A 13,050-nucleotide genomic window follows, 5' to 3' on the forward strand; every position below is an offset into this window, starting at 1 on the left:
CACATCCACAGATGGAAACGTGTCCAAACAGTGTGATCTTTTTCATGAGCTAAGTGTTTGGCAAACACTTAGCCAGGGCCGGATCTACCATATGGGCACTTTGGGCACGTGCCCAGGCAAAAAAAAAATCTGAATGAAATAAATGTTGTCTAAAAAGATTAGTGTTTTATTGTTGGTGAGAAGGGCAGCTGAAAAGTGCAATTGTGTGTAAAGCAGCAACAATGCGCTAGATCACCAGGAAATAGGCCAATATAACGGCATAAAACTGCCCCAAAACGGCTCCGAAAATGTTGCGCGCGCGTGAAGGGGGGCCCTTCGAGCTTCAGTGCCCAGGGGCCCTCAGAGGTGTTAATCCGGCCCTGCACTTAGCTCATGAAAAAAATCACGGTAACACTTTATATTAAGGTCGTCTTTATAATGCATTATAGCGCATTTATAATGGATTATAATGTAGACTGTTGTGTTAGGAAATGTTAGGAAGGGACTAGTGGACAAGAGATCCAGTATAAGTCATTTTGCAATTGGTTGCATGCCGGAAATAGACGATCGGCTATTTTCAGAAAGTCATTACGACGGCATCAAAGCACGCCAAAATACATTTTGTTCGACTAAATCAACTGTAGATTTAGTCGACTAAAGTCTTATGATATTTAGTCGACTAAAACTAAACGCTAAAACATTCCAGGTGACTAAAATGTGACTAAAACTAAATTACTACCAACTATTCAAGAGACTAAAAACTAAAATCAAAATTTGCTGCCAAAAACAACATTGCCTTTCACTGTTTCTCATTTCCAGCTGCTCATCATGTCTGCTTCCATTCTATGGTTATCATTGGATTGTATTTGTGATTTGGTGTTTTACACACCTCCGTCACCCCAGTAGCAACAGTAAGGTAATGTGTAATGTAACGTAACCAGTCAATACAAGTGTTATTAATCAACCCTGGTCCAAATCTAATTACAAATTGCCTTTCCCCTAAGGATTGAGGCTGACTAATTCACTGGCATTTTAACCCTGTAACACCCGGATTAATTTCTACTTGCAAAAAAGAGATTTCAACCTTACCACTACTTTTTACTACTAGGACTTCTCAGATGAAATTATGTAAAAAGAAAAAAAGGTTTTTGCACATTTATTATAATTAAAATATTAATAATAAATTAATAATTTACATTTGGGGGATATCTTTCACAATAATAAATAAAACATGTTCTAGGCATTCTAATGATCACAAAAAATATATATATTAAAGGCACACTATTTTAAGCCTTATGCATGCTCACACTCCAAATGTTTTTTTTCTTCTCCCTTGTATGACATGTTTCATTAGATCTAACATTGTGTCTTTTGTGGTTTTCCCCTCCATTGCAGGACACTGAGATCCTCAACACAGCTGTCCTCACAGGCCGCACCGTTGCCGTGCCAGTCAAGGTAGTCACTGTTGGAACGGACGGAACCGTCTCGGACGTGACAGAGTCTGTGGAGTGCAAGTCGACAGACGAGGAGGCCGTGAAGGTGAGGTTGTCAGTGGCTCGGTTAGTTTTTAATTGCTTTGTGTTGAGCAGAATAGATTGAAGTGTGGTATACTATAGTTGTCCTTGAGGTTATCTCCATGGCTGGACTGAGACAAAAAGATTCGGCCCGGACATTTTCAGGGAATTTAAGGCCCAGACTGGCCCACACCACAAACCTAGCCTCGCTAATAAGCCAGACCGAATCAGCCGTTGGCAAAAAAAAATTGCCTGCCGGCGGATTACGGTCTGGAGAGGCTCAATTGTACGCCCATTTCCCAATCGGGACACGGTATGCAATATGGGCGGGCTTTGGTACAGTGACGTTCAATGCTTGAGACCTTTGACTGACAGTAGCTCTGACCAATTGCGTCAAAGAGAAAATGTTTGAACCCGCCCCCGGGAAACAAGATCCATACACAGCATCTCCAGACTCAAATACCACACGACAGTGTGATTTGAGTCTGGCTTATTAGCCAGGCTACCACAAACCAGCGCGCAGATACTCTACTGACTTTTAAATACAAGCCCTTAACACCACCACATTTACAACATAAATGACACACAAGCAACAGACAACTAATTTAACATTTTGGCCCAGACCGGCCCACCAGAGAGTCGGCCCACCGGGCATATACGTACCTGGTACGTCCTGTGGCCAGTCCACCCCTGGGTTTCTCCGTAGTTGGACTAAATGTTCCACAGACACATCATCATTGCAAATGTCAATGATAACATCCACTGGGTTGATCACAATTATTATCCTATAGCTGATCTGGTTGTGCTTCTGTATGTCCTTAACACTCCGAACGCCCAGGACGAAGTTCTTTGTCTGTTCTATTAGTAACACCCGACGCTCAGGACGAAGTATTGTCCAAAAGACAAAGTTTATTGATACGAGAACAGATCGCATGGCTGTATAGCCCAGGCGCGCCTCCTGGGCTGTCCTCTGTGACGCGCAAGAGTGAGGCGTCATCGAAAAACTCCCTCCTCTGTTTAGCTGATGAAAACGAAAATCTTAAAACGTTCATAAATCGCGATCTAAATCATCCCGTCTTTTTCTGAAAAAAGATCCTGTGTTAGACGGCGCTCCGCGGTCCAGTCGCTAGTCTCGATAGATTTATTCTTGTCTCCCGTTGTTGTCGATCGACTCTCGAGTGCTGTGGCTATTGTTAGCTGCTACACAACATCATGAACTTCCGGCCGGTCCGTCCGGAAAAGGCGTCCGTGTTTATAAATCGACTGGGCGCATGAATGTAATGGATTAAATAGTTCCGGGCAATTAAAGTGTTAATTGTTCATTTGCCTGGGGTAGACCCAATTAAAGTATGGTCCAAACAAAGCAAGTTATTTTAGACACCGAGTGAAAGAGAATAGTGTTGGAGAGAAAGTCATTCTTTGCTACTTCACAATTTCTACATCTACGTTTGCAATCTGTTGCTGAACCTGCCAACTCAATTTCCTGAGCAGAAAGTATAAGAAATGCAGCTGCTTGTATTCCTCATCCGTTTATTGTGAAACGCTATTTGTCTCCTAGCAATGTCTACTGCGTATAATGTTGTTGCCCAAAGAATGCACAGTCTGGAAGGACTATGCATCTTCATCTCTTCCAGAAAAGAATAGTGCTCTGTTGTTGTTGTTGTCGTCGTTGTTTTTCCCTTCGATGGCAGGCTGTTAGATTAGACAAGTTTTTCTAAGGGTCACAGAGTGATAGATCAATATCCTGGGGTGAGCCCTGCAGAGTTTCAGGAAAAAAAGTAAAAACAAGAAAAAAACGAGTCCGCTGCCAGCATGTTCCTATTATTCAGACAGAGCCTCTGGATAACAACATAAATACGAACATAGAATTTCTACAGCATACTCTTTGGCATGTGTGGCACTCCATATGGTCAAAAAAGTGCTTTTGGCGGTGCATTCTATGTTGATCATGATCAAGGCTGTGGTACTGTACATTGTACAGTGACTATAGCATCAAGAATCACAGTAGCAGTGGGTTTATCATATACTATGGGTAGAAACCTTGCATGTCCAAAACTATTCTATACACAGGCACGCACGCACGCACGCACGTGTATGTGGGTGAAAAATGAGAATAGCTTTCCTCAAGTGCGTCAATGTTATCATGCTGAGCATCTCGTGGTGTGTGTGTGTGTGTGTGTGTGTGTGTGTGTGTGTGTCTGTGTGTCTGTCTGTCTGTCTGTCTGTCTGTCTGTCTGTCTGTCTGTCTGTCTGTCTGTCTGTCTGTCTGTCTGTCTGTCTGTCTGTCTGTCTGTCTGTCTGTCTGTCTGTCTGTCTGTCTAATGTGGTCATGCATGTGCATATACTATACAAGCATGCCTGAGAGAAATAAAGGCAGAGCTCCCAGTGGGTTTAATTATCCACGGCGTGCGTACCTCGCATAGTGACGTCGACCTGTGTGTGTGTCCCCCACTGGGGGGGGGGGGGGGGGGTTGCAGCATCTTGTTGCTTCTTTCATGGGTTTTCTCTGACTTCTACAGGGTTATTCATTAGTGTAAGAAAAATAAGCTGAAGCTACTGGCTATATCCTTAAAGACTTGAATATACCATCCATGCACTTGTGGAATTCAAACCAGTTGTTTATATCAGTGGTATGATCAGTGGTATGATCAGTGGTATGATCCCACACACTTTTTTTTATATCAGTGGTATGATCCCACACACTTTTTCATGCCAAGGACTCCCAAATTGACACTAATTAGCCTGTGGACCCCCATGTGAAAAGATATGCCAGAGAGACCCCCATGAGAGAGAAGATTTGTATGGCTCTAGCAGTGATTCTCAACCCGTTTAATTTCAAGGACCCCCAGTTTGACCCCCATTTAATGGCATTTCTATCTCTGAGACCCCCATGTACAGTATATTGTAAAATCAACGTTCATTTAACTCAGAGTGTACAACTTATACACTTACAGACCCATAAGGGTCCATTTGGGTCCAAACTATCATCTAGCTGGGGACCCCCTGGAGCTCAATCAAGGACCCCTGGGGGTCCCCGGACCCCACTTTGGGAACCACTGGTTTATCGACCCCACCACGTGTGCGCTTTATACAGTGGCATGCATGCAAACCTGCAGGAATTAGCATCACTCAATAGGTTTTCTCCTTGATTGGTTGCCAATGAAAAGTAATGATTGGGAATAGTCTGCAGGGGAATGCGATGATGTGTATTATATCTGAATTTGCCTCTGAAGTTATGGATTACTTGGTTGGCTTCCTCTGGCTCGTCTTTCCAAAGACGAAGATTTATTTTCACATATCTTAGTTTCTATACCAGAAGCCACTGCGACACCCAAGTGTTGTGGAGCGTCTCACAGCACACCACTCAGGGCCGTGCACACACTTCACACTTCAGCCCCTGCCCTTTTACCCGTCTGTAAAACAACTGCCCTCTCCAGACCACGAATGCAGCATTTACTATATGGTGAAAGAAATGCAAATGCCGGCGGTGGCTCAGGGGTAGAGTTTCCGGATGGTAACCGCAAGGTCGCCAGTTCGAACCCGGGCTCCCCCAGAGTTAGTGTTGAAGGGTCCTTGAGCAAGACACTGAACCCCTAATTGCTCCCGATGTGCTGGTTGGTGCCTTGCATGGTTTCCGCCGCCATCGGTGTATGAATGTGTGTGTGAATGGGTGAATGTAATGCACAATCTATGTAAAGCGCCTTGGAAAAAGGCGCTATATAAATGCACCATTTATTTACCAGTTAGTGTCGAAGTGTCCTTGAGCAAGACACTGAACCCCTAATTGCTCCAGATGTGCTGGTTGGTGCCTTGCATGGTTTCCGCCGCCATCGGTGTATGACTATGAATGTGTGTGTGAATGGGTGAATGTAATGCACAATCTCTGTAAAGCGCCTTGGATAAAGGTGCTATATAAATGCACCATTTACCATTTGCCCTCCTCTCCTTCCCATGCCATACCATTCCCGAAGTCTCCTGAACTAATTTGTTTTGAAATCCATTTCGTTACACCGCATCTCCAGTAGATAAAGAGTGCAGGGTTGCGCCCCGAAAATAGCTGATCTACAAGCTCTCAACGCGTCGCAGCGTGACGCGTTGTGAGCTTGTAGATCTTCTATTTTCGCTATTTTGGGCCAAAAGTGCCCTCCTTTGGGACTTCAGCCCCTGCCCTCTCTTAACACTCTCTGCACGTGCCGGAGACCACTGCTCCAACTGGCTCCACACTTTGCACAAATATTTGCTCAGTGGTCTCTGGCTAATGTATACTTCAAAGTTGGACAGTTTGTATGCAACTCCACTGTTGCACAACAGTGGCGCATATGCGCGCCGGAAGTGCACACGTATGCGCGAGTTGTGGACAGACACGGACATGCTGTGTTCAATTTCAAAACAAACACAACACGGCCGGGTCCAGGACATCACACTTGTAATCAACGTGCACTTGGCGATGCGCTCTGTTCAATGAACAATAATCTTGTTTACTGGTCAATACAAGAGAAGAAAATAAGCTCTGCACACTGGAATAAGCTCCAAAGCTTAAAAATGTATTTAAGATTCCTTACACCATAGTGGACATGACATTTCGAGCCTCATGGCTCTTCATCAGACCTGATGAAGAGTGTGCGGACATTATTTTCTTTTCTATTATTTACCTCGGCCCGGAACCTGGCGTTTAGGTAGTGGATGTGCGTGCTCTATTGCACCCTACTGTTCAATACGAACCATGTTATGATAATCTTCACTGCTGTAATGTACTGTAATGTACACAATTACTACATGTTTGTTTGCACCAATAACACAACACTGTGCTATTACCACACAAAAACTCTGCACACACCCGAAGGGCGCTTTCCTCTTGTTGGTTTAAATTAGAGATGTCCCGATACTGTATCGGTATCGGAAAAGTATCGGATCGGCCCTTATTTTGTCATATCGGGTCATATCGGTACCGGCAAATATGCCAGTCTAACCAGTCTAAGCTTTTGAGTTGCCCAAACTGCAAGTGCACATTTGAGTGAGGAGTCTGCTATAAACACAACACGAGATACTGTATATAGCTAGATGGCTATAAACACTATTCCCAATCGGTGGACATCAAAATAAGATATTTTTTCTTTTTTTATTATATTATTCTCTGGTATCGGTATTCGGTATCGGCTAACACAGAAATTGTAGTATCGTGATCGGATCAGAAAGGACAAAACAAACAAACAAGTTTAAATAGTGTGGTTCATCTCAATAAACAGAATCAATATATGTGCCATATGGTTGATTCTTGAGTCGTGCGAATATCTATTTTCTTTTGTCATGACAACTATAGTGTACATCACAGGTTTTCAGGTACACTTAATTAATGACTGATGAGTTTTAGGTGGGACATGGTTAAAAAAACACGGACGTATCAGTGGAACGATGCAGTGGTGCGGGCGAGTAGACCTGCTGGTCACACGGACTGATATTAATTGCCCATTCTCCCCCTAGTGTTTAGTTTAGTCTTATGTCAATCACCAGTATGTTTCCTTATCAGACCTGCATGCAATGGAGCAATATGGACATTTCCTACATACTGCCTACCGTGGAAGTGAAATTAGATAGATAGATAGATACGGGGGACCGCGGGGGGGGGGGGGGGGGGGGGGGGGGAGAGGAGAGGAGAGAGAGAGAGAGAGGAGAGAGAGAGAGGAGAGAGAGAGAGAGAGAGAGAGAGAGAGAGAGAGAGAGAGAGAGAGAGAGAGAGAGAGAGAGAGAGAGAGAGAGAGAGAGAGAGAGAGAGAGAGAGAGAGAGAGAGAGAGAGAGAGAGAGAGAAATAATGTACTACAATGCAATGGATCATTTCCTTGGAGGAGGACATTGATCTGCTTCTGTCGTCGTCAAGGAGAACTGTAGAGATCAATGAAGTGGCACATTTGTTGTGCTGAGGGTGTCTGTCTGCTCTCAGAGATGTCAATTAAATGTTTACTACGGTATCATCATCTGTGGCACCAACCCATTCTGTCAGGGAGGAATCAACCTGAGAATGATACAAAATGATCTCAATTTTAGATTTTGAAAGCATTGGATAGATTAAAATAAACTTTATTTCAACATTGTCAAAATGTAGGCCATAATAAAGAGAGAAAAGAACAGAAGATGAAACTAAAGAGTTCATTATTTCAGTTCTCTGGGTGGCTGCTCATTTGAGTAGGCCTATAGGCTTAAGTGTACATCATTGTTTTAGTGTAGTTGCATGCATGCACGCGTGTGTGTCTGTCTGTGTCTGCGTGCGTGCACGGCTGCGCGCCGCGTGCGTGTGTGTGTGAGAACATGCGTGCGTATGCGCTCGCTCATGTGGGTGCGTGCAGTGTGTTTGTGTGTGCATGCATGTGCAAACGTGATTTTCCATTATCCTCTTTGCATCACATGAATGATCACACTGTGTTGTATCAACTCATATTGAAAGAGAGCTGCACAGTAGAGTAGGCCTAATACATTTCCCATCAGGCGATTTACTACACTACACCTGTACGTGCCCGTCGGCTACCGGCCTTGAGAATGATGCAACTCTGTGTCTCACATGGAGATCTGCCTGTGTCTGAAGAGGGCAAACTGATTGACTGTGAAAAGTAGACTGGTTAAGTAGGCTAATCAATTGTCAGGTGTGGTGTTGCCATGGCAATCAATTGGCTGAGGCAGAGGCTGGAAATTGCACAGGTGAGGGGATTTAGGCTGATTAGGCCCACTGGCAGAGCCTGGCCAGAGCCTTTTGTGGTGGTTCTGGAGAACCGTGGGTCCGCCCGACTCGATACCGGGCACTGCACTCCCTGCGTGGGTGTGGACTGCGTGTGTCGAATGTGAAGTCGGTGGGGAAAGCGGTTGGCGAGTTACATGCATTACAACCGTACGCAGGCACGCACGCACGCACACACAGACACACATCTTCAGTGGTATTACTGGAAGACATGTGAGGCAGGCCGGCTACACGTCGTTTTCCAAAAACTTCCCAAAGTGGTTGTCTCACAGATGGCTCGACAGCCTATTGGATTATTACATCGTCCTACTTTAATTTCTGTTCAACTTCGTTTTTTTTTTTTTTTTTTAAGTACAACCTGTTTTCATGACAGACAGATAAAAAGTAACGAATAATAGAGCAGATAATAGATAGGGGAGAGAGAGAGAGAGACATATGAGGGAATTGTCAGGGGCAGAGAACTGTCATTTGGCAACCTGTCAGTATTGTTGGAAAGAGAGAGATGGGGTTTCTCTGACATACATGTATCATTTGAGGGTAGAGCTGCCAACTCGTATTGAAAGAGGACGAGGCAAATGACAGCCTGCTTAAGATTGTTCTTGTTATAATGGAACAATTGTCACACCACTTGCGCGCGACATATGCTTAAATTCCCAGCTATGCCAATCATGCATTAATATGATACCCTTCAGAATGTATACATTTAAATGTTGCTGATTGGAAACAAAAGCCCTGTGGAATGATTTGTTCCTATTTATAAAGGTTTGATGAAAAGATTATTGTGGTTTGAAGAAAGATGTGTTAGATGTCCCTGATTTGTCATTGGCTGTGCATTGGCTGTACATGTGAGAGCCTTTGTAGCTGATTGAAGTTGCAACTTCTCCAACAAATCACAAGCCAGGGCTTTCTTCTTGGGTTGGAAGAAAATTTGTGGGTCTTTTTCAACTCCATCTGCTAACTAGCATCTACCAAAGCCACATACACCACCCACAATCATCCACTTGAATGAGCCGCATGCACACACATACACCCCTATGTGTGAACAATATCATGAATAAACAATATACATGACAATATGGAGAGAGAAGGTTGAGGCTGTCAAAGCACTGTCAGGCACCCGGAACTGGTAGCATGCATTGCAATTTGCATTCATATCAAATAAATAAACATGAACATTAAAAAAAAAGTGCAAAATGACAACAATTCAACACGAAAAAGCCTTCCGAAACAGGAACGTTTTCAGGCCCGTTTTAAAAGATTCAATAGTCTGCGGCACTCTCAAGTCCACGGGGAGGCTGTTCCACAGGCGCGGTGCTGCCGAGCAAAATGCCCGGTCCCCCATGGTGCGCAGTTTGGTGTCAGGAACCTGGAGCAGGAATTTGTTTGCAGAAATGTTGTATTATTTGTATCTCGACGACACTGCAAATGAGGATGACCTCAATGTCTTTCGAGAATAAATAAAGGTTTGAATGACATAATAATATGCTTTCTAAATTACATATTTTAGCCTTTGCATACGCCTGGCAGTGAAACGTTTATAAGCGTAGACATATGTTTAATCCATATATGAACACGCCGTCGGTCTGTTTACCTTGTAGCATTGCTCCGGCTAGTATAGCCCTCCTCCTTCACCAGCAGCGATGCGATTTCTAAATCCAGCTCCGTTGAGCCGCCATTATAACCCGATTTTCAAAGCGCCGAATCTCCAAAGGTTAGAGAGTGTTCCATGGTGAGCCGCCGTGCACCCGACGATCCTAAATCATTTGTGATTTTGTATCGCATCGCTGAGAAAATGTAGCTGGTTGTTCTGCTAGCTAAAGGCTGTGGGCTGTGTTGTGTGGTGTCGTTCCACTTCCGGAAGCCCCCACCTTCCTGTTTAACCCGGAACGACAACAAGCTCTATAGACTGGGCCTGGAAGGGCGGCCCCTAGGGCAGTACAACCATGCTAACACTAAAGGCAGCAAAGGAGTTAAATGTGAGAGAGGGAGACAATGGACTTGAATCCTGCATGTGTGTGTGCTGTGCACACACACACACACAAACACACACGCACATATTAACTGTATATATGGTGATTTCAGGTGTGCCAGTACAGTACAGTAGAGGGTACAGTAGAGGGACCCCCACACGGTAACTCAACCGTTTCGGACGCGGGGCGGCTCGCCGGAATCGGGCCGGCACCATGGGTGCGTTCCTGTGGGTCTGGAACTCCCCCCCCCCCCCCCCCCCCCCCCGGGGGACCCCCACACAGAGTTGCACCACTTACTTCACACGGGTGTGATTTTTTTTTTTTATGTTTTTTTGTGGCTTTCGCCTTTATTTTATATATTTTATGGAGGGACAGACAGTAGGCTGACAGGAAATGGGGCGAGAGATGGGGGGAAGACATGCAGTAAAGGCCGTCGGGATCGGGAGTCGAACCACACTGACAGACTGGATTACCAGCCAAGGTGCCCGGACAACTGAGCCATTACTCTGTCACATTTGACGGAGTAAAGCATGGCAACCCGACCTGGTGGAGATGTGCTCTCTGCAAAGCAGCCATTTCTAGTCATGCCTTGCATTGATTTTGTTTAGACATATGAAATCAATGCTCCCTTGAAAAAGAGGGCTCAATGTGTCCTCTGAGACTTAAATAAAGGTTAAATGAATAAATAGTGTTACCCTTTCATAATACAAAGACCAAGTGCAGTTTCAACTGTGTTGAGTATAAACACAGCCCATACTGATGTGAAATTCCGGCAGTGTTATGATGACTTGACTACCCAGGTCTATATAGCTCAACATCCCAAAGGCTGTTCATGCCCACATTTAACAAGAATTGTTTTTCGTAATGGTCCTAATGTAATATGACAACGGGAAAAGGTGCTAAAATGGACAACTAAATCATTTCCATTGCTATCGGTATTTATTTTTATTGCGACTGCAGGTCGCATTTACTATGAAAACGTGCATTTCCCGTCAGTCAGTTAGTCCGTCACCCCAGGCATGACCATATGGTCATGTCACATCACGTGACATCATCAGGGATGGAGATCCCTGATGTCATCAATATTAAGCCCATATGGGAATGCCATCAATATTGGCCAGCAACTCTACATCTGACCTCAAACCCGTAGCTCTCCATATATGGAGCTTACCTGTTCTGACATTCCATATCCTTCCCATCCTTTCATCCTCTTCGATGTCTCCCTTTTGACTGATACCCGTCCATTTAAACTCTATAGACGGGCCTGCCCCAAAGTAATTTTTCCAGCCGCGCCCGCCAGCCGGCGAAAACTAGAGTTTTAAACAGGCCCGAAAATGATGGCCCGGCCCTACAGTACCTGCATGGGCCCTCATCAAACCCTGTACACTCAAGACACTGCCCCTGCTGCCACCCTTAGATCTCCATATATGGAGCTGACCTGTTCTGACATTCCATATGTTGATCTGACCTTACCAAACTCAAGACACTACACTCCATATATGGCCAGTACAGAATTCATTCCATATGTTGATCTGACCCTCCCCCATGCCAAAGCGCCAGCGCTCGCCCAGCAGTCTGCCGTCACCCAGGCGGGCGCGTGCACGGCGAGGTCGCTTCTTGCCCTCAGATGTCTTACTGGTATATATAGTTTATAGTTTTATCAAATCAACCCTTTATGCACAAGATGCATCCTCAGTGCAGAAACACTTATTGTCGTTACTCCATATATGAAATTAAAGCTTAGGGTAAAAGCAAAAAGAAAACGCATACTATAATGTAGGGTAGACTTTATCAATGTGTACAATATGTAGGCCTACTGTACAGTTCCGGATCTGGCATAACACAGCAACATACTACTGTACATACTACTGGCTTGAGTGGCTTCAATCTCATGGCATGACAAAGAGTTATTTCATGCTTAAATTGCACATTATACATGGTTTATTCGTTTTCTAATGCAACAAGATTGATTAGACGGAGTCAGATATAATAGAATCATCAACCACAGTCAGACCACGGGATATGCGAAAAAGGCTAAAGCCATGTGTAAGATATACCGGTATTACTGTATATAAATGTTATAAATGGTGAAGCTGCTGCTGGGGTACTGCACAGCACTGCATGCATGCTGACTGGCATATGCAATCACTCTCTGCCAATAGTGATAACCTTAATCAAATGCACGTTAACACGCATGTGATAAGAGTGACGTTGGAGTGGCAACTCGAAGATGTACGTACACTGTGGCACATGTCAGCCTTTAAAGGAGCATTCAGTGATTTGCGTGATTTGGAAAACCCCCCGATCTGCCCCGGTAACAAGATGTGCACATGCACGCACTACAGTGGGGTGGGCACGCGACAGGCCAACAGCACGCACACCAAGGCCCGCCCCCGCTCGATCATGATTGGCGGAAGGCCCCTCTCTATCCTGATTGGATGAAGGCTGTGCCACCTAGCCAAAAACGAAACCTAAGGTTTCTGGTATATGGTCAGTACACTCTATAGTAGGGAGGATTATCACAACAAAACAAAAAAAGAAGTGATATTTGAATTAAGTGAAATCACTGAATATACCTTTAAATGAACATTGAAGTTGTGTTTTATCATTTATCCTGTGTGTTCGATCTTCCTGTACTCTATAAAATGTTAAATGCAATTTGTACAGTGTACATTATTTTGTCATGAAAAACAAAAAGAGGAATAAAAGAAAAGAACAAGACAGACAAGAGGAAAAGGAAACCTCCAACCCATACTGCTCAGTGACGTTGCTTAAAACCCATTCAGGGCGGGAACCCCATTTGGCGTTTAAGCATTGTATTATACCTAAGATATTGAAAAATAGCAGATCTACAAGCTC

General features: G+C 44.4%; 1 protein-coding gene across 4 annotated transcripts in view; it reads left to right on the forward strand.

The window, feature by feature from the left end:
* LOC306939789 (transmembrane protein 132C) overlaps nt 1-13,050 on the forward strand; it is a 220,629-nt gene that overhangs the window by 186,697 nt on the left and 20,882 nt on the right. For all 4 annotated transcript variants that reach the window (XM_079524487.1, XM_079524488.1, XM_079524489.1 and 1 more), the window contains one exon: nt 1,375-1,518. In XM_079524487.1, the coding sequence (XP_079380613.1) occupies nt 1,375-1,518 (144 nt within the window). The remainder of the gene's footprint in view (nt 1-1,374; nt 1,519-13,050) is intronic.

The sequence above is a fragment of the Electrona antarctica genome (assembly GCF_951216825.1).
Source record: "Electrona antarctica genome assembly, chromosome: 16".
Classification (NCBI taxonomy): domain Eukaryota; kingdom Metazoa; phylum Chordata; class Actinopteri; order Myctophiformes; family Myctophidae; genus Electrona; species Electrona antarctica.